This window comes from Equus asinus, chromosome 1 (genome assembly GCF_041296235.1).
Source record: "Equus asinus isolate D_3611 breed Donkey chromosome 1, EquAss-T2T_v2, whole genome shotgun sequence".
Taxonomy (NCBI): Eukaryota; Metazoa; Chordata; class Mammalia; order Perissodactyla; family Equidae; genus Equus; species Equus asinus.
This window is the reverse complement of record NC_091790.1, coordinates 96187615-96211467: the sequence shown is the minus strand read 5'-3', so window position 1 is coordinate 96211467 and position 23853 is coordinate 96187615. Positions and strand designations below refer to the sequence as shown.

The 23853-nt window shown below is 35.0% G+C and overlaps 1 protein-coding gene across 4 annotated transcripts in view; it reads right to left on the bottom strand.

Annotated features, from left to right (window-relative positions):
- ZPBP (zona pellucida binding protein) overlaps nt 1–23853 on the bottom strand; it is a 135675-nt gene that overhangs the window by 61270 nt on the left and 50552 nt on the right. For all 4 annotated transcript variants that reach the window (XR_011499064.1, XR_011499080.1, XM_044778190.2 and 1 more), the window contains exon 6: nt 13896–13972. Coding sequence is in view for 2 of the 4 variants with exons in the window: in XM_044778190.2 (XP_044634125.2) it covers nt 13896–13972 (77 nt within the window). In the remaining 2 variants the exon portion in view is untranslated. The remainder of the gene's footprint in view (nt 1–13895; nt 13973–23853) is intronic.

The following is a 23853-nucleotide window of genomic DNA, read 5'->3' as shown; positions in this document are numbered from 1 at the left end:
AGAAAATCCTTAAGATTCCACACATGAAAAAATTTTGCACTAACAAATTAATTCAGTAAAGTAGCAGTACACAAAATAAAAACACAAAAATCACTTGCTTTTTAACACACCAACAATGAACAATCAGAAAATGAAATTAAGAAAATAACAGGTGTGGCCAGAACATTTGATGGGGAAGGACAGTCTCTTCAACAAATGTTATTGGGAAAACTGGATATCCACATGCAAAAGAATGAAGCTGAACCATTACCTTAAATCCTCCATAACAACTAACTCAAAATATATGAAATATCTAACCATAAGACCTACAACTATAAAATTTTTAGCAGAAAACATAGGGAAAAAGCTTTATGGCATTGGATTTGGCAATGATTTCTTAGATAGGACATCAAAAACACAGGTACCAAAAGTAAAAACTGATAACCTGGACTAGATCAAGATTAGAAACTTCTGTGTATCAAACGACACAATTACTGAAGTGAAAAATCAACCTACAGAATGGGGCAAAATACTGTCAAATCATATATTTGAAAAGGGGTAAATATCCAGAATCCATAAAGAACACCTACAACTCAACAACAAAAAATCAATAAAATAATTTTAAAAATGAGAAAGGACTTATTAGATATTCTCCAAATAAGATACACAAATGGCCAACAAGCATATGAAAACATGTTCCACATCACTAGCCATTAGTTTTCCTGAAAACTCATCAAATAAAAACCATAAGATGTCACTTCACACCTGTTAGGATGGCTACTACAAAAAAGAAAAAAAAAAAAACAAGTAAGTGTTGACAAGGACGTGGAAAAATCGGAATCCTTGATCCTTGTGCTCTAATGGTAGGAATGTAAAGTGCAGCGTAGGTGCGGCCACTATGAAAAACAATATGGCACTTCCTTCAAAAGATAGAATTACCATATGATCCAGTAATTCCACTTCAGGGTATATATCCAAAAAAAACTGAAAGCAGGATCTTTAAGGGATATTTGCACATTCATGTTTATAGAAACATTATTCTCAATAGCCAAAGGTGGAAGCAATGCATGTGTCTATTGATGGACAAATGGATAAAAAATATTTGGTATATAGATATAATGGAGTATTATTCAGCTTTAAAAAGAAGAAAATTCTGAGACATGCCACAATATGGATGAAACTTGAGGACATTATGCTAAGTGAAATATGCCAGTTACAAAAAGACAAATAGTATATGATTACACTTATATGAGTTGTGCAGAATGATCAAACTCAAAGAAATAGAAGGCAGAAAGGTGGTTGCTATGGGCTGGGGGAGGGGGAAATGAGGAGTTGTTTAATGGGTATATAGAGTTTCAGTGGTGCAAGATGAAAAGGTTTGGATATTGCAAAACAGTATGACTATACATAACACTACTGAACTTAAAATTAAAATGGTTCACTTACTAAATGTTACCTTACGTGTATTTTACTACAATTTTTAAAAATTCCGAATACATTTCTTCATTCATTTTAATGACAGAATATTTGATATATGTCTCCAAAGTTCTTAATATTAATTTGATCATTATTTACAATAATTTCACTGTTTCTCTCATAAAATTAACTTAGGTATTTGAAGATAAACTTCCTGGAGTTACATAATAATGAAGACACTTCTATTTATATATGTAGAAATCTCCTGCAGGAAAAAGTTTAATATCGATAGGGCCTTTTTAATATAAAAAACCAGTACGAAAGAAATATATGCATTTGTAGAGTTCAGTTTGGTTTATATTATGGCACTCAAAACTGTAGAACTAGGGGAGAATTTCAGACACAACCTCCAAAATCTTTGTCTATTGTGGCAAAAATAATTTATGCTAAAAAACAACTATATGGATCCCAAGATTTTATGACCTCATTTTATTTAGGCACGTATCCACTTCTGGCCAATGGGCTTGTGAGCAGAAATGGCATATGACATTTCCAGTCCAAAGCATTTAAAACTCTGAGTGCGATACTCCAGCCCTAACAAGCTATAGCAAATCCTGAAGTTTCTAATTGAGAAGGCAGGACTTCCATCAGCCTGCATGGAGAGCAGAACCCACCACTCAAGAACACTAGACTTGTACTATGAGTGAGAAATAAGCTTTTGCTGTGTTAAGACACTCACAATGGGTTTGTCACTTCAGCTGAACCTAGCCTATCCTAATATATTTATATTATTTCTTTATAAAAATTATATGGGATTCTAATGAAGATAAAAACTGCCATAAATTCTTATATCACCTGGTGTTACCAAAGAATTCAATTTTTTGTTTTCAGGTAGCTCCCACTGTATTTGTATACTGCTGAGAGAGAGAATAATCTAAATCTACATATTTATAAATTATTTCTAGAATTCATAAAATAAAAGATAGAGAAAACTAATTACAATATCACTAAACAAGCAGAGTGGTCCACCATATACACTTTCTAAATTTCCAAAAAGAATACTGACATCTAGTTATAGCAAGATGACATAGACCTGTATTTTCCTGTTTCCCCCCTCCAAGCACAGATATAAACAAAACACTAAATGCAGCAAGAGATAACCAAAAGAGAACCCAGGATGGAGGTACAAAGCAACACCAAGGCCCCTTGAATCTTTCAAACCAATAAAAGGAGGCAATGCTGATCCAGAGTTTTCCAACCCTCACAGGGCAACAGAAGGCAGCACGTGTAGGCTCATTCTTCCCTGGGATTGAAGGGGACCCCCTCTGACAGCATCAGGTATACCCATAAGGCAAGGGGCTCAATTAGGAGCCCTATCAAAAAATAAGTAGGGGGCAAGGGAGCACTCTCCTTCCCAAGTTGGTCAGAGATTTCTCTTTTCCACAAACAGATACTGACATTGGGCAGGCCAGAGAGACCCAGCTATAGCAGGCAACAGAGTCAGGGAAGCCTCTCTGTCTCCATGGGCCTTAGACTTTCCTCACTCACCCAAAGACAAAAGGATGGGCAGGCAGAACACACAAAGAAACCCATCACAGCAAGTGGCCTGGTCTCGGAAGCTTCTTTATCCCCAGAAACCCAACACTCTCCTCTCCTGCTCAGACACCAGGAAGGCCAGGCAGAATGAGAAAGAGAACTAGTCAGAGGAATTGGTGCAGTGTGGGAAATATCTATCACTGTGGGTCTGAAATTCCCCTTCACAGAGACATAGGGGTAGGTATGCAGAACCAGCAAAAGTGAGGCATTAACAAGCAGCCAAGCATGTGAAGTTTCTTTGTTCCCACAGACTAAGACTCTCCTCTGCTCCTGAATGGTGAGTGGAACTAGAAATGGATGCAACTGCCGCAAGCACTCCTATCTAGGAAGCCTCTTAAACACCAGAGGTCCAAGATTATGCTTGACCAGTCAGGACCATGGGGAAAGCTAGGGGGCATGTGCAGAGGGACAATATATATCCAACACTGAGAGATACACAGTGGCTCTGCCAAGAGGACCAATTCTCCCCCTCAGGCAGCACTTATATAGACTAGTGGGAGCCCCAGCAACAACAGAAAACTCAAGCAGACAGAAATAACACCACAAAGGCTAAGAATGTTAAAATTTTACTAGAACCACAACCCACAAATGTTGGCCAGGACCCATGAGCTAACCATAAAGAAGATGACTGTCTGAAGAAACAAAAGAATTAAATAGGACCCAGAGTCTCCTAACATAATAGATACAATGTTTCAAGATACAATATAAAATTTCTCATCATATGAAGAACCACGAAAATCACATCTTGAATTAAAAAAATAATCAAATGACAATATCAATATGAATCAGATATTCAAATTGTCTGACAAAGATGTAAAGCAGTCATAAAAATCCTTAATCAGTTACAGATTCTCTTGAAACCAATAAAAAAATAGAAAATCTCAGCTAAGAAACAGAAGTTTTAAAAAAGAACCAAATGGAAACTATAGAATACAATTAAAAATACAGTAACAGAAATAAAAAGCTCACTGGAAGGACTCAGTAGTAGAGTGAGGAAGAGGGAGGACAGACTCAGTGAACTAAAGGACAGAATGGTAAAATTATGAACAATCGAAAAACAAAGAGAAAACACACTGGAAAAAAGTGAACAGAGCCTCAGAGACAGTATCCAACATTGCTAGCATCAGAGTCCCAGAAGAGTAAATAGAAAGTAGGATTAAAGAGTGTTTGAAGAAATAATAGTGGAAAATTACAAATTTCTTAAATTTGTGAAAGATACAAACCTACAGATCCAAGAAGCTAAGTAGATTTCAAATAGGATAAACCAAAGACACCCATGCAAACACTGATCTTAATTAAATTTACAAAAACTGAAAGCAAAAATCTTGAAAGCAGCCATAGACAAATGACTATTACCTATAAAGAAATACCAATATAAATAAAAGCAGATTTCTAAACTGAAACAAGGAAGGCCAAAAGGAAGTGGAACAACATTTTTCAGGTATTGAAAGACAAGAACTGACAAGCACAAATTCCTATTCAATGAAATTAAAATGAATGAAATTCAAAGAAATATTCTCAGAAGAAGGAAAACTAAAAGAATGTGTTGCTGGGGTCCTACCTTTAATAATTAGCTGAAGGAAGCTCTTCAAACTCAAAAGGAATGATAAAATAAGGAGTCTAGAGCATCAGGAAAGAAGAAAGAACAATCTATAGAGAAATATGGGTATATAAAATAGATTATCCTTTCCCTCATGAGTTTCAAAAATCATCTCTGATGACTGAGACAGAAATTATAACACCATATGATAGTCAAGACAATGAGCATTTAAAGTGGTGAATTAAAAGGGTCCTAAATTGAAGTAAGGTTTCCACAACCACTAAAAGTGGCAAAATGTTGACAGGAGTAGATGGTTTAAGTTACATATGCATATGTTAACATGCAGAATAAATGACTAAGAATAATGACACAAAGAGATACACTCAAAATACTATATGTTAATCATTATGAATCCTAAAATATGTTCCAACTAACCCACAGGAAGGCATCAAAAGAGAAACAGAAAAAAAGCAGAAAACAAATAATAAAATAGTACACTTGAATGCTAATATGTCCATAATATTTCAAAGTGAATGATTACAATCCACCAACAAAAGACAAAGGATTTTAAAAAAAACAACTCAACTATATGCTGCTTACAAGAAACTCATTTCAAATTCAATGATACAGGTAGTTTGAAAGTAAAAGCATAAAGATATACTATGGAAAAAATAATTTTTAAAAAAGAAGTTATATTAATATCTGATAAAGTATACTTCAGAGAAAAGAAAATCACTAGGAACAGTAAGGAAGACATATGATCCCAAATGTGTACACCCCAAATGCATAGAATCATAAAGCAAAAACTGAAACAGGAGAAAGCAAAACAGACAATTCCATAACTGTAGGATTTTACTTCCCTTCAGCCACTGGTGCAACTACTACCACCATAGACAATCAGCAAGACTGTAGAAGATCTAATCAATGCTATCAACCAACATGATATAATAAGCAAAATACAAAACATGCAACCTAACAAACAGAGTACACATTTTTCAAGTACTCATAGAACATTTACCATGGTAGACCATGTGCTGAACCATCACACAAAGCTCAACAAATTTAAAAGAATTAAAATCAATACAGCATATCAAAATATGTAGGATGGAGCTGAAGAAACGCTGAGACAGAAATTCATAGCACAAATCCTTATAGAGAAAGAAAAAAAGAATGCAAAACAATAACCAAACTTCCTGCCTCAAGAAATTATAAAGAAAAGAACAAGAAGAAGACAAAAAAGGCAAGCAGAAAAAAATGAAATAATAAGATGGGAGCAAAGTTTCATTAAATTGTAAAAAGGAAAATAATAAGGAAAATCAATGAAAAGAAAATCTAGTTCTTCATAAAGATCAATAAAATCTATAAAGTTGTAGCAAGACTAACAAAAATAAGAATGAAGACACAAACACAAATATGAGGAATGAAATACAGACTATCACTCCAGTTCCTGCAGGCATTTAAAGATAATAAGAGAAAATTCCATGCAACTTTATGCTCATACATTTGACAAAATAGAAGAAATGGACTAATTCTTCAAAGTCCACAAATTACAAAAACTCAACTAAAATAAAAACGATCATCTAAACAGTTCTGTAACATTAAAGGAATTAAATATGTAAGAAAAAGCTTCCAAAACAGAAACCTCTAGGTTTCACAACAGAATTCCATCAATTTCAAGAATTAACACTAAATTCAAACAATCTCTTCCAGAAAACAAGAGGAGGTAACACTTCCACTTTATTTTATGAAGCTAGTATTACCTAAATACCCGAACCAGACAAACTCTGTATTAAAGAAAAACGTATAGACTAATAACTCTCATGATCTTATATGCAAAAATCCTCAACATATTAACCAAAGCCAATCATGTATAAAAAGAGATATACACCACGACTAAGTGAGATTTATCCCAGATAGGCAAGGTTGGTTCCACATTTTACAATCAATCAGCATTATCCACCCATATCCACAAGCTAGAGAAGTAAAGTTATATGACCTTAACAGTTGATTCAGAAAGGCTTTGGACAACATCCAAGTACCTATTCTTGATAAAATCTCACCAAGTTAATATTACAGGGGAATTGTCTCAAAATGATTTACAGAAAAGCATCTACAAAAAACCAACAGCAAATATAATACTTTATGTTGAAAGGATACATGCTGTCTCCACAATCTCAAGAAAAGAAATGATGTCTACTCTCACCACTCAGATTAAATACAGCACTGGATATCCTAGCCACTCCTTTAAGTAAGGAGGAAAACATACAGATTAGATAAGAAAAAATAAAACTTTTAATTTGCAGATGACATGATTGTCAACATAGAAAATCCCAAGGAATGTACAAAAAATCCCCCAAAACAACAATCTCCTAGATCTAATAACTGAATTCAGCAAGTGCACAAGAAACAAGAACAACACTTAAAAATGAATTGCATTTCTATACACTAGCAATGAACATACGGAAACTAAAACTAAAACAAAATATTCTTTCAAGTCGCTCTGTAGAAAAGGAAATATTTAGGTATAAACCTACTAAAACATGTACAAGTTATGTATGCTGAAAATTATAAAATGCTGATAAAAAAATCAGAGAAGACCTAAGAAGACGCAGAGACACATCAGTTCATGGATTGGAAGAACGAATATAGTAAAATGTAAGTTCTCCCCAAATTTACATACAAGATTGATTAACACAATTCCTACTAAAATCCCAGAGAGATTTTTTTAGACATACACAAGCTTATTCTAAAAAGAGATGCACAGATCCTAAAATAGCTAAAACAATCTTGACAGGGAACAAATACAGTGGGATGAATAAGTCTGCCCATTATGAATGCTACAGTAGTTAAAGACAGTGAGGTAGTGGGAGAGGTAAAAACACAAAGAAGTGAAAATAAATAAAGAACTCAGATACAGAACCACACAAATATGTTCAATTGTAGTTTAAAAAAGGGTAACAAACTATTAAATGGAAGAAGGCCAGCATTTCAAACAAATGGTGCTGGAGAAAGTGGACATCCATAGGTAAAACAATAAGAACAACAAAAATAACTTTGCCCTAAATTTCTTTCCTTTTTTTATTGAGTTAATGATAGGTTACAATCTTGTGAAATTTCAGTTGTACATTAATGTTTGTCATTCGTGTTGTAGGTGCACCACTTCACCCTTTGTGCCCACCCCTCACCCCACCTTTCCCCTGGTAGCCACTAATCTGTTCTCTTTGTCCACATTTTTAAGTTCCTCATATGAGTTGAGTCATACAGAGATTATCCTTCTCTAACTGGCTTATTTAACTTAACATAATTCCCTCAAGGTCCATCTATGTTATTGCAAATGGAATGATTTTGTTCTGTTTTGCAGCTGAGTAGTATTCCTTTGTGTATATATATATATACCACAACTTCTTTATCCATTCATCTGTTGATGGGCACTTAGGTTGCTTCCATGTCTTGGCTATTGTAAATAACGCTGCAATGAACATTGGAGTGCACAGGACTTTTGGAATTGCTGACTTCAAGCTCTTTGGATAGATACCCAGTAGTGGAATGGCTGGATCGTATGGTAGTTCTATTTTTAATTTTTTGAGGAATCTCCATACTGTTTTCCATAGTGGCTGCACCAGTTTGCATTCCCACCAGCAGTGTATGAGGGTTCCTTTTTCTCCACAACCTCTCCAACATTTGTTACTATTAGATTTAGATATTTTTGTCATTCTTATGGGTGTAAGGTGATATCTTAGTGTAGTTTTGATTTGCATTTCCGTGATGATCAGCGATGATGAGCATCTTTTCATGTGCCTATTGGCCATCCGAATATCTTCTTTGGAGAAATGTCAGTTCATGTCTCCAGCCCATTTTTTGATTGGGTTGTTTGATTTTTTTGTTTTTGAGTCTAAATTTCTTACATAAAGCAAAAACTAATTCAAAATGATCACAGACTTCAATAAAATTTTTTTAAAAATTAGAAGGAAATCTTCAGGATGTAAGATTATCCAAAGAATTCTTAGATTTGATACCAAAAGCACAATTCATAAAAGGGAAAACTGACACACTTGACCTCATAAAAATTAAAACCTTTTTCTCCTTGAAGACCCATGTGAAGAGGAAGAAAAGATAAGCTAAATTCTAGGAGAAAATATTTACAAATAACACACTGGAAATAGGACTAGATCTAGAATATATGAAAAACTCTCTAAATCAACAGTTAAAAACAATTCAATTAGAAAATGAGCAACAGACATTTCATCAAAGAGGATATACAGGTGGCAAATAAGCATAAGAAAAATAATCAACATCATTACAAATTAGAGAAATGCAAATTAAAACCATAGTAGGATATGACTATACAACTACCATAATGGCTAAAATAAGCAATAGTCACAATGCCAAATGCTGAGAAAGATTTGGAGAAACTGGATTCTCTCACACACTGCTGATGGGAATGTAAAATTAAATATAATACAATCCAGAATTAATCCTCCAAATGGTAAGTTATTTTCACATAAACACTGGCACAGGAAAGTTTACAGAAGCTTTAATTGTTAATACACAAAAATTGAGATCAGTCTCGATGTCCCTCCACAGATTAAACGTTAAACAAACTGTGGTATATGCCCCATAGAACACTACTTAATAATGTAAAGAAACAAACTATTGACACATGGACCCCCCCTGGATGAATCTCTAGGAAATTATGCTGAGCGACAAAAGCCAACCCCAAAAGGCTATATTCTGACTCTTTTTCACATAACATTTTTGTAATGATGAACCTTTTGAAACAGAGGACAGAATAGTGAATGTCAAGCTTGAGGCGAGAGGGAATGGGAGAGGATCAGGAAGGAGGTGGCTGTAGTTAGAAAAGGGGAATACAGGGAGTCTTGTGATATTAGAACTATCTGTATCTGGACCATGGTGATCGATATATGACTCTACACAAATGATAAAACAGTATAGAACTTAACACACACAAATGAATACGAGCAAACTGGGCGAGCTAAATGAGAGCAGTCAGTTGTATCAATGTCATTATCCCTACTTGTGATATTGTTCTATATCAATATATTTGAAAGATGTTACCATAGAGGGAGAGTGGGCAAAGTGCACAAGTGATCTCTCTGTACGATTCTTACAGCTGTATGTTAACCTAAAATTCTCTCCAAAAGTTCCACATAAAAAGAGATGTGAAAATGACTGATGTATGAGTGTCCCCTTATAAATATTGTTGCAGTAATTTTAAGACATGGCCACAAATTCTATGGTACACATCTCATGGAGTAATAGAGTTTAAAGCCCTCTCTTTGAATCAGGCAGTTCTGTGGCTGCTTTGACTAACAGACTGCAGTAGATGTGATGCTGAATGACCACCAAAGCTAGATCAGAAAAAGCCTTAAAGTTTATGCCATGGCTTCTTGGAATGCTCACTCTCCCAAGCCTCTTTCAAAGAATGTGACACTCTGTCTCAGAAATAAGCCATCATGCAGTGAGAAGTTCAAGCTACATATATGTTTGAAAAGAAGGAGATGACAGAAAATAGAAAGTGTAGGAGAGAAAAAAAATAGAAGAAATTACGGCTGCAATTTTCGACAAATTGATGAAAAACTTGAAATTATAGGCTCAATAACCACAAGTTAATCTCAAACAGGATACATACAAATAAGACCAAACAAGCACATCATTATCAAATTGCTGAAAACTAAAGATAAAGAAAAAAATTTGAAAGCAGACAGACAGAAAAAAAAAACATTAAATACAGAAAAACAACAGTTTGGGAATAATGAACTTCTTATCAGAAGCAGCAGAGGCAAGAAGAAAGTGGAAAAACTATTTAAAATGTGGGGGAAAAAACCTATTGGACCAGAATTCTCTAACCAATGAAATATCCTTCATAAATAAAGGAGAATAAATATGATTTCTAGGTTAAAAAAAAATGGAAAGAATCCTTTGTCAGTAGATCATATCTACAAGAAATGCTCAGGAGATTTTTCAGGCTGAAGGGAAATGATATCAGATAGAAACTCTGACCTTCGGAAGTAATAAAGACCACAGAACAAGGTAATATAAATAAGCATAAAAGACTACTTGTGCTTTAAATGTCTTTAAAATATGTATGACTGTTTAAAGAAAATGCCTTAACATTGTATTTTATAGTTTATAATATATGCAGATACAACACATATGACAGTGAATAAAGGACAAGGAGGGATTTAAATGAAGCTATAAAATTGCAACATTTCTATATTTCATGGGAAGGGGTAAAATATTAATTTTAACTGCACTGTGAAATATTAGAGATGTATATCATAATTCTTAGAGCATACACTGAAAAAAAAGCACAAAAATGTATATAGCTACCATGAGAATAGCTAATTTAAAATACAATTCTAAGTGGCCTATTTGCTTATCTTAATAGCTGTGACATGGCATGCTTCCTATTTAAACACACAACAAGGAGCCAACTGCAATACTTTCCAGAGACCAGAGAGACTGGCAGGTGCCATCTTTGTGCTGAGCTTCTGCCTCACCCTAGGTCACAGGCACCTCCTGAAAAAGAGCTTGTGCATGTGTACGGCACCCCAGGTTTTGCTGCCACCTAGGAGATGCCCCTTGATTGTGGAGCACTGGTGGCCATGTTCAGGAGTTCAATGGGATTGTAGCAAACAAAAAAATATTTAACTGACACATCCATAGGGCTCAGTGCAGAGGGAGCAGACAGAAACACCCATCTCCCAGTCTTGCCCTGAAACAGGTATATTTTCATAATTTAAAGGCTACTATGAAAACTGAGAGCTAATGATGAAAGACAAAATGCTTTCTCCCTAAGATCAGGAACAAGAATAGACGGCCCACTCTTACCACTTTGATTCAACATTACTCTGTAGATTCTATCCATTCCAACAAGATCAGATAAAGAAATAAAAGGCATAAAAATCAGAAAGTAAAAAATATTACTGTGTCTATTTGCAGATGGCATGATGGTTTACACAGAAAATCCCAAGTAATCTAAAAATCAACTACCATAACTAATAAATGAATTTACCAAGGTGGTAGGATGCAATATGAAAATACACAATATGCAAACATTTACTCAAAATTGAAACAATTAACAAACGAATTTTTTAAATATTCTATCATGGCACCAAAACCTCCATGAAACACTTAGGAATAAATTTAGAAGAAAATATGAAAGAATTTTAAACTAAATAATGCAAAAAATAAATTTTTTAAACCTAAATAAATGGAGAGATATACCATTTTCATGGATTGGAAGTCTTAATATTACTAAAATACCACTTCTCATCAATTGATCTATAGATACATGACAACTCCAATCAGAAGCCAGGGTTGTTTTTTTGGAAAACTGAAATGCTGATTCTAAAACTTTTTGGAAATGGAAAGGACTAGAATATCTAAAACAATCTTGAAAAAGAACCAAGATAAATTACTAATACTACTTAAGATTACACTTGGTATAAAGGTATGGTAATGAAAACCGTGTGGCACTGGCACAAAGACTGACAAATAAATCAATGGAAGAGAACAGTGGAAAGAAAACAGTGCATCAAAGAAGAAATATAACATATTTGGATCTTCAAAGAGCTGTAAATGTCTTCACTGTAGCAAATAGGCCACAATAAATTTGGACTTACCTTAGTTTGGGGAAAATTTCAAGTTACTTAAATCTTGCTAAAATCAAAGAACTATATTCAGCAATAAATAAGAAACTAATACAAGATGAAAAGGCCGTAAAGTTGAAAATTGAACGAAACCAAGAATACGGCAGATGGATTAAATATTTCAGATTTATAAATGAGAAAAGTCCCCAGAATGCTTCTGTGAAAATACTCCTGCCTGGAAATTATGAATTCTTTTTATTATTATGCTAGGTATTATATTGTTACTATAATATCATCAAGCCAGAAAAGTACCAATCTTTATTTTGCCAGACCAGGCCAAAAAGAGACTATTTTATGCCAAGAAAGGAAAGATAGAGAAAGAGAATGGGAAGGGACAGGAGAGGGGAGAAAGAAAAAAAGAAAGGAAAGAAGGAAGACGTATGTATAGCAGAAAAAAGTTTTCAAAATACAGGAAAAGTCACAGGGCAGAATGTTTGTGGAGTAACCTAATATAACCAAGTAATAGTCTAAAGGAACAAATGGAGTTAATGAAATTGCAGACCTTTTCTACTGAAAACTTCATGGTTTGCTGAGTGATTTGTTATTTCTGTGTTTATATTTTAAAAGGTAGAGATAAAGTTGACTCTTAGCATTAAAAATGACATAAGAAAACTACAAATGGATAATACCATGACACCACCTTGAAGGAAAATAATAAAATTCCCCTACTCCTAATGCCTATGCTTGAACACACCTTCCCACTCCATCACCACAGGAATCATACCAGCTCAGGGTCTATGGCTATTTAAAACTTTAAAGATTGGTAGAAAGCTAAAAGACGTATCAGGTACTAACTAAAGAATGATTGGCACAGTACTCATGGATTAAGAAATAGGATTAGAAAAATAAGATTGATTGCTCTCTGTTCTTGGAGCCCCCAAACTTAAGTCCTATTTCAAAAGTAAAGAAAAAATCTATCCATGTGAGGTAAATACTAAGAAAATTTTTTAAATAACAATAATCGGAAATATATAGAAGACAATTTAAGCTTATTTCAGGAGGTTTACTGGGTACAAATTAAGAAATCATTCCCCTGTCAATTTCACTGGGCAAAAGTAAAGGATGTTGATCTGAATATGCAATACCTATAGATTTAACAGAAATTTTTAAAATCATAATGTAAATAGTTTTATATTTCAAATATTTAAAAATATTATTTTTCAGTGTTTATGGTCATTGAAGAGTAATTAGAGATAGGAAAATATTGCCATAAAGTTACTGAGCATGTACAATGTGTTAAGCATAATGTAAAAGAGAAAACTAAATTAATTTGCCGCTGGGAGCTACAGTATAATGTTCATCCTAAGCGTAGATACAGGATGCTGGGTATGGAGCAATATGAAAATAGTTAACAAATAGTATACATCAAATTTATTATTTAGGATACATAACAGTAACATGGAAAGAATTCTACCTGATTAATAATTATAAATCAATTTGCAATAGCAAATAAGGCCAAATAAATGGGAAAATCATCCTTCTGAATATAATCAGTGACAAAATTTAAAATCATTTCATAAAAATATTAACTCCATTAAATTATTATCATTTAATATTTTATGAAGTTTACTTTTATTATTGAATTCCCTAAATGTGTGTGGGGGGGAGGTCAATGTGTTTTATAAATAGCTAGGATTCTTACTTACACACTGGGCATGTTCTTTTTTTTCCCCCAGCCTCACAAAACATACCTTAGCTAGTCTTCTGGAAGATTCACAATTATGGTCTGCACATGGCTTGGGTCCTTTTTCAGGTTCTATAGATGAAACTAAGAACATATATTTTATCATGAGTCTAAAGTATTATATCACAATATTTATATCAGCCTTTCAAATATAAAAGAGATAGTTTGTCTAATATTTCTTTTCCACTGAAAAATTAAGCAAATTTCCTAAGGTTAAATCACTCTTTTCAGCTAAAAATGTAAGTTAAAGATTTGTTTTATATAAATAAGGAAAACCTCACTATTATAGTGAACTTAAGAACTAGTCAACTTTCTTGATAGTTAATGTTCGGGTATTGATTTCACAAAGTTTTTAACAACAGAATTATCTTAACTTTTATAGCATATACATGTATGTATATGTAGAAATGTGTGTGTGTGTTCACTCAATATTCTATATAACTCTAGCCATATAATACAGTGCGTGTCATTTGACTAACTCAATTCTTAATCTCTGCAAACTGATAAACCATGATGATAATACTGGAAAGGGAAGGAGGATGGACTAGAGTAGCAGCCACAGTAATTGAAATAATGAACATATTCAGGCATACATGCATACATGTATCTAATTATTCAACAAATTATTATTGGAAGTCTACTACATATCAAGGGGTAGTCTAGGAGTCAGGGATATATAAGTGATCAATATCAATAAACACTCTGGCCTTTTGGAAACTATATTCTAATGCAGGGAGAGAAACAATAATCAGTTCATAAACATATTGTGTGATAAGGTGATAAGTACTAGGGTTAAAAAGAAAAGAAAAAGAGAAGGGAAAGGGGGACTGGAATTGTGAGATGGTGATAGGGATACAAATTTTAAATTAGGTGATAACCAATGATATTTGAGCAAGAAAATGAAGGAGGTTTAAAGGCTACCCATGAGATGAGATAGTATAAAATCTCCAAGGTAGAAACATTCATGACATGCTAAAAGGACCAACGAGGCAAGTGTGGCTAGAGCACAGTAAGCAAAGGAGATGAAGAAATAAAATGCAGCCATATTGTGTAGGCCACTATAAACTTTGGTTTGGTTTATATTCTGAGTAAAAAGGAAGCCATGACAAGATTTTTTGAAGAGCAATAACATGGAAGAGTAGCATGACAGATTAAATTATTGTCACTGATTCCTCACCCACTATGCATCCACACCCTTGCTGTGGCATATATGTGGTCAGAGTATCATCTGATGACTTTGGGACTGGCCACGTGACTTGCCAATGACCATGGAGAGGAGTGAAAGTAAGCTAATTTGGAGTCTTGTTCCTAATATTTTTTAGTTTGTTCTTTTGTGCTTCTCTTACCATCATGAGCAGAGCTTCCCATTGGTGGCTGCTGTCACTTCAGACATGGCGCTATAATAAAAACTCATGGGGCACTGATAGCCAACCAATCAAAGCTGTACCCACAATGTGACACACAAATACCTAACTGAGTCCAGCCTAGGCACAGCCTAACCCGAGAAAATTCACATACCTTTAAAAATAAATGGTCACTGTTTTAAAATTTAATGTGATTTTTTATGTTACATTTTTGTATTGAAAGGAGAGATTTTAAAAATTAAGTGGCTATTTTAGTAATTCATTCAAAACATATTGATGGCTAGAACCACAATAGTAGAAGGGGAGTGGGGTCAGAAATAGCTGGACTCTGATAATATTCTGAAGGTAAAACCAACAAGATTTCTTGAGAACTGAGAATATGAGAGTTAAAGGTGACTCCAAGATTTCCGAACTCAGAAACCAGAAGTGATAGTAATAATCAGATGGGAAAGGCTGAGGGGACAGCAACATTTTGGGAGGAGAAGAATGGGAAGAGAAAGATATTCAGTTTTGTACATGTCCAATGTTAAAAATTTAGGGGTTAGCCTGGTGGTATAGTGGTTAAGTTCACACACTCTGCTTTGGCAGCCCAGGGTTCACGGGTTCAGATCCTGGGCATGGATCTACACACGGTTCATCAAGCCATACGGAGGCAGAATCCCACAGACAAAAATAAAGGAAGACTGGCACAGATGTTAGCTCAGGGACAATCTTCCTCAAGCAAAAAGAGGAAGATTGATAAAAGATGTTAGCTCAGGACCAATTTTCCTCACCAAAAAAAACTTAGAAAAGAGGACAAATAAGCAAAGGAAACTGAGAAGGAGAAATATCAAGCCTTGTGCCTGAAGCCAAGTAAAAAAAGTAAATCACAGAAGATGTGCCAAACTTTTCAAAGATATGTTAGACGACAACTGAAAAATGACCATTGGATTCAGTAGTGTAGAAATGACTAATGACTTTGCAAGACCATCTGAGAGAATACTCTATTGCACTACCAAGATATAAAAATCAAAGAGGGAATAAGTAAAAGATGTAAAGGATTCTCTTTAATCAATTTTTCTAAATTATCTCATTAATCTGATTACCATACAGCTCTAAAACCCTCAGTTACTCCACATTATATATCAAAATATATGGAAAGAAATCTTATTTCTAGCCCTGGGTATATCACTAATAAACATGGGTATATTATTTAATATCTCCTTGAGACTTCCACTATCTACTCTGTAAAACAAGAAGGTTAAACACCGTGATTGTGTCATTCTTTCTAGCCATGAAAATATGATTAAAAACATAAATATGTCAATCTAGCTAAGTTCTCTATAATATAAACACAAGCCATCATGACAATTTTACTTTTCCCAAATTCTCTATACATATCCTACCCATTAGCCATTCTAGAATGTTTCCCAAATATACCCTATGTTGTCTGTGTAAATGACTTGAAGTCACAATTTTACATAGAATTTCTTTAAAAGATCAGTAATTTTTCATGGACATCTTTAACTGTTCATCTCCTTAAGGACATCCTCCCTTTCACATACCCCAGAGAAAGTGGAATCTCTACTACAGTATTTGCAGAACCTGAACTATTGTTACTTGAATATTTTCTTTTTACCAGACTATGAGCTCTTTGAAGAGAGATCCTTAATCTATGTTACCAGCCTATTATGTTATGTAAAATACTTTTGATAGATAAGTATTGTTATGCAGATAATAAAATTGACCACAAAGTATTAAAAAATGCAGAGTACATTCATAAAATACTGTGAAATGTTATTTCAACATCTTTCTTTAAATCCTTCCCAAGTCAGTACATGTCATGAAACTTCACTGTTGCCATCTGAACTGATATCAGAAGGTATTATAAAACATCACATACAAAACAATAAAATAGGTCAGAGTTATTTTATAAAATCAGACAGAACAGTGGTTGACCTGAAGCAGACTTTGGATTACCGGTGTACATTTGGGAAAAAAAAAAAGGTTTTTTATGGCCTATTTTTAAATTCAATCCTTTAAAAATGTGACTATCCTAAATCTAGACCTGGAAAAAATAAAATTTCTAAATTTATGTATCAGAAATACAGAACTGAGATTAAAAAACACTCGCAAAATATAGCCAAATCTTTAAATTATCACCTACCTATGGTAAATCTTTTGAAAGTATTCTTCATGAAGTGATTAAAAAGATGGTAGACCAATGTCTGCCCATGTATCATAATGTGATTATGAGATCAGATGATCATGATGATGTACAATCTTTTTCACTTTGAATCATTATAAAAGTTTAAAGCAAATTAAAAAGTTCATTAAAATCTGCTATTCATTAAAATAAATGAAAATGTTGGAAACCATAACACAGAGTCAACAGACATTATCCAGTTTTCAGAATCAGTACAGATAGTGACCACTCAAGTAACTAACTTCCATGTCTCTGCTTAAGTTAAATCCAGTACTCTTGGTAGTAAGACCCCTGAGACAGTATATTCCTCCCCACCATGTTAGGCAAGCCACACAACTCTCATGCTCTCTGGAACTGAGAGAACACTTTTCTTCCTGAGCTTCTGCCTCCTATTATATACCATCTTTATTTAGATCAGATGGCTAACCTCATCATATATGAGACCACTTTTGCTTTCTTCTTAGATAAGCTTCCCAGAATATTAAAAAATGAAAAAGACAGCAGTGACATCAGTTAAGATGACTAGGAAACTGCAAGCCAAGTCCTACCACAGAAATGTTGAAAATAAGACAAAAAACTATCACAGTCAATTTTGTACTAACTCTGAAAAATAGTTAAATGTTTACAACAATCAAGTGAATGCCGAATCAATGGAAGTTGACTTAAAAACAGCATTTAAGGAAATTTCAATCAAATAACTAGCTAACAACAACTTAAAGAAAAAGAGACATCAGAGATCACACACAGCAAATACAATCTTTACAACAGTAGTTTAGAAAAGTCACTAAACAGACAATAAAAACCTACACAGACAACAAGAAAAAATACAAAAAAGATGGAAGAATCTGATTTCAATAGTACTATATTAGAATATTCAAAATGTACAATTTTCAAAAAAATTACACACAATGCAAATAAAAAAGATAGTATAGACCATTCACAATAAAAATTAATAGAAAGTGTCCCTGTGGAAGCACAAACATTGGACTTAGTAGACAAAGACTCTAAATCAACTCTGTTAAATATGCTCAAAAAGCTAAAGGGAATAATGGACAAAGAAAAACAACCCCCCAAAAAGGAAAATGATATCTCAATAAATAGAGAATATCAATAAAGAGAGAGAAAATATGAAAAGAATCAGACAGAAATTCCAGAACTGACAATTACAACAACTAAAATGAGGAATTCACTAGAGGTTTTCAATAACATATTTAATCTTGTGAAAGAATCAGTGAACTTGAAGGTAGGTAAAAAAATATCCAGTCAGAGGACCAGAAAGAAAAACCAGTAAAAGTAATGAAGAAGGCCTATGAAATCTGTGGGACCTCAAGTGGACAAACATATGCATAATTTTGGTCACAGGAGAGAAAAAAAGAAAGAGACTGAAAGAATATTTGAAAAAATAATGCCTAAAAATTTCCCAGCTTGATAAAAGACACAAATCGACATATTGAAGATCAATGGTATTGAAGTGGGATAAATGCAAGGAATTCAACACTGAAACACAATATAATCAAACTGTCAAAAATCAAAAACAAAGAGAATCTTGAAAGAAGCAAAAAAGAAGTAACTTGTCACAAACTATGAGTCCATGATAAGATTAACAGAAGATTTCTCATAAAAAAACCACAGAAGTCAGAAGGAAGTGAGATGACATATTTTAAGTATTGGTAAAAAATCCTTCATCCAAGAATTCTTTATGTGAAAAACAAGCCTTCAAAAATGAAGAAGAAAGTAAAGACTTCCAAACACGATAGGACAATAGGTTGTAATTTAATGCTACACAAAGAAATAAAGAACAGTAAACTATATAGGTAAATATAAAAAGCCAGTAGTGCTGTTGTACTTTTACCTCCACTTTTTACCCCATATGATTAAAAATAAAAATGCATGAGACAATAACTATGAATCTATGATAGTGGACACACAATGTACAATAATGAAATTACTAACAACAACATAAAGAGCAAGGAACAAAACTGCATAGGAACAAATTTTTGATACACTGTTTAAAGTTGGTATTTATTCAAGCTATATAGTTAATATGTTTACAATGTTAATTATAAAACAGGTTAATCACGATCAAAATAAATAGAATATATTCAGAAAATAAAATGAGACTAAAATCAAAATGATACTCTAGAAATAGTCAATTAAAGACAACAAAAGTCAATAACAGAAGCATTAAGAAACAAAAACGTCATGAGAGGACTTCTGGTTTACAGTCCAACATGCAAGGAGCTTGGATTATCACTCCTATCCTCACAAGAAAACCAAGAACAAACTGAAAATCAACAACTCTTCTCTGATTCACCAGATAATTGAGGTCACAGAAAAGACTTCTCCCCATAAAAGTGTAGAGAGGGAAGGGTGGACACAGAATTACAGCTTACCAGAAGCAGAAACCCAAGAGCAAGAGCCTGCCAATGGAGCCAATACAAGCAGGAAAAAACATAATTTAGGATGTGATGGACGTTCACTGTGGGAAAATTCAAGTGTTAAAAACTTTGGTCGGGGGGCAACTTTTGGAGCCTCCACACTTTCATGAGTTTTACCTCCAGTTGTTCCAGTAGGTTGTCAAGAAGAAGACTGAATAAACACCCCCTTCTTCTTCTAGCATGGGAAAGGGCAAAGTAAACATTTCCAAATACACCAAGATGGGGCTGGCCCCATGACGCAGCAGTTAAGTGCAAACACTCTGCTTTGGCAGCCCGAGGTTCGCAGGTTTAGATCCCTGGTGCAGACATGGCACTGCATGGCAAGTCACGCTGTGGTAGGAGTCTCACATATAAAGTAGAGGAAGATGGCTACAGATGTTAGCTCTGGGCCAGTCTTCCTCAGAAAAAAGAGGAGGATTGGCAGATGTTAGCTCTGGGCTAACATTCCTTGGGGGAAAACAATGCACCAAGAGCTTTCAGTTGTCTTTAACAAAAGCTGGCCCCCAAGAGAAATATTTTACCAGCTTGGCAACTATTTTATGCTTGGGAAGCATATAGCCTTTGTATCTCCTGCCTATATAAGAAACCCTTTCCCAACTCGCGATTGTGGGTACCCATTGCTGTCTAGCCAGCCACAAATGGACCTCCCTGTAAGTACCTCCCAATAAACCTAAATGTCTCATTTGCTGATTCTGGGTCTTTTCTTTGGTCTCTCTGCAACCTATCCCATATTGCTCACCCAACTGTGCATGTGGCAGAACAGCAAACAAAGGAACAGGAAAGTATGGCCCATTTGAAAAAAAAAAAGTAAATCAACCGAAATTATCTCTGAATAATACCTGACGGCACATTTACTAGACTAAGACTTTAAAACAATTTTCTTAAAGATGCAGAAAAAATAAAGATGTACATAAAGTCAAGAAAATTCTGTATGAAGAAACAGAAATATCTACAAAGAGATAGAAACTCTAAAAAACTCTGGAGCTAATAAGCACAATAACTAAAGTGAAAAATTCACTAGAGGAGTTCAAAGGCAGATTTGATCAGATAGAAGAAACAACAAGCAAACTTGAAGATAGAACAGTAAAAATTATCACATCTGTGAAAAAGAAAGACAAAAACTGAATAAAAGTGAAGAATGCTAAAAAAACTTTTGAATACCTCTAAGTGGACCAAAATGTACATTGTGGGAGTCCCAGAAGAAGAGAGAAAGAAAACATCAGGTGGAATATTTGAATAACTAGTGGCTGGAAAAGTTTCCAAATTTGACAAAATCATGAATATAAACATGTAAGAAGCTCAACAAACACAAAGTAAGATGAACTTAAAGAGACTTATATGAAGACACATCATAATTGAACTTTTGGAAGACAAAGAATCATGAAAGTACCAAAAAAGAAGTAACCCATCACATACAAACAATCCTCAAGAAGACTATGAGCAGATCTCTCATCAAAACTTTTGGGTGCCAGATGCAGTGGGCCAATGTATTAAAAGTACTAAAAGTTTAAAAGCTGTCAACCAAGAATCCTATAATGTGCAAAACTGTTCTTCAAGACTAAGGGAGAAATTAAAACATTCCTAGAAAAACAAGACACAGTCTGTTACAACTAGACTTGCCCTACAAGAAATTCTCAAAGGAATCCTGCAGGTTGAAGGGAAAGGATGCTAGAAAGCAACTTGAAGTCATATAAAGAAATAAAGATCTCACTAAATTTAAAATCATGGGCAATGATAAAAGCTGCTATTATGGTAAGATTGGTTTGTAATGGCAATTTTTTATAGATGATTCAAGAGGCTAATATATTTTTAAAAATCTAAAAACTAGTATTATCGTAACATTGGTTTCCAACTCTACACTTTGTTTTCTATATAACTTAAGAGACTAAAACATTTAAGATAATTATTATTTTTCATTTTGGGGGATAAAATAAAGTCATAATTTTATGACATTCACAACTGAATGGGGTGGGAATAGAGCTGTGAAGGGAGAGTTGCCAAATTATACTGAAGTTGTGCTGGTAAAAATTCAACTTAGAGTGTTATATCACAAAGATGTTAAATGTAATTTGCACAGTAACAACAAAAAACATCTATAGAATATATACAAAAGGAAATGAGAAAGATTTAAACATTTGACTATAAGAAGTCAACTAAACACAAAGGAAGATTGTAATGAAGGAAATGAGGAACAAAACAGCTATAAAGCCAATAGAAAACAAATAGGAAAATGGCAAAAATCCTGCATTATCAGCATATATTTTAAAAGTAAATGGATTATGGAGTTCAGTCAAGATGGTAGCATAGGTGGACCCTGGACTCTGAAGGTACCTCCTCCAACAGACACAAGAAATTTACAACTACTCTTGGAACAATAAGCTTTTAGAGATAACTAAAAACTGGATAAAAAGAACCCCTGCAACAAGGGACACTGCTGACTGAGGTGGAAGAGGCAGAAATTCCTTTCTGAAGAGAAAAAATAGGCCACCTTCACAAGCCAAGGTGCTTTATGGCCAGTTAGGAGCAATCCTAAGGTATGTAGTCTTCTCTGGAGGAGCATGGGATCTGAGCAGGGGACTGCTACTGGTATAAGAAGCTTTTGTGCCCAGCACAACCAAGACAATTATCATAATATCTGGGTTTGCTGGCTTTTATCTACAATGGGGAATACCCCCCAAAAGCCGTCAGATACAGGCAGGAAAAAGTCGGCTCTTAGAAGGCCCAAGCACAAATTCACCCATTTGAAAAGCAACCTAAAATCACCAGAAAGAAAGGTGGATAGCCCCTTTGTGAAAAGAGACTCACCTGCGAGGTTCTGGGTGCATCTCAGTGAGAGATGCGATCTCTACCAGGACTGAAATACGGGCAGCAGCCATTGTTGTGACCTAGTACAGGTGTGCTGACACGGACATTGGCAGACACCATTGGAGTTATACCCTAGGAATGTTAGCCCAGGGGTGTGCCCCAGCCACTAGAGAACCGATTTAATCCAGCTCAGCCAGGGCAGGCAATCCACCCTAAGGACTGGCCCAAACCAAGAGCAAGCCCACAGGCAACTTGTGGGCCCTATAGGCAGGGTGCCTGGAACCTCTACAGCCAGATGAGTGGGAACCCTCTGTGGGGCAGGGTATGTGTGACGAGCAGGTGGAGTGTATGGGGCATTGGTGGAGTGTGTGGGACCTCCGCAGTAGTGTGACTGCGTCTCCTCCAGTAGGACAGGGTGTGCTCATGGGGCAGGACTGTGTTGACTGGGTGCATGGCCCTGTGGGCAGTTTGGCTTATCATCAGCAGCAGATTTGTGCTTCTCAAACAGCCACATAGAGGATCGGCCCTAATTTCCAAAACTTAAAAAAACTGAGTGCTCCTGTGCCTGGGGCCAGCCCCACTCAGCCATAATCCTGACAGATGACAACAGCCTTGCAGGTTGGAGGGCTACAGCAATGGTAGGCGCCTGAGTCTAGCAACTAGCCACCCTGGGGGCTTAGTTACTTAACAGAGCAACTGCAACAGGAATGTGCTATTAGACCTTACTGCCAATTGTGCTGAGCTCCCCATGCCCGACAAAGTGACCGAGGCATCCACAGAAGCCACATGCAGCTGAGCATTACAACCAGCTGGCCAGGGGGACAGCGTGGCCTCCCTTGGCACCTGCAGCAAGAGCAACCCTGCCACAACATAAGGAGACACGTAGCCCAAACACGGGTCACTCATGGAACATCTGGTACTGGAAATGAGAGGGAAGTACACTACTGGGACTCACAAGGCATCTCCTACAAAGGGCCACCTCTTCAAGATGAGAAGTAGCTGACTTACCTAATACATGGATATAAGCACAGAGAAAAAGGAAAAATAAGGAGAAAAAGGAATACATTCCAAGGAATGGAACAGGACAAAACCTCAGAAAAAGAACTAAATGGAACAGAAATAAGCTACCTGAGAAAGAGTTCAAACAAAAAGTAATAACAATGCTCACTGAGC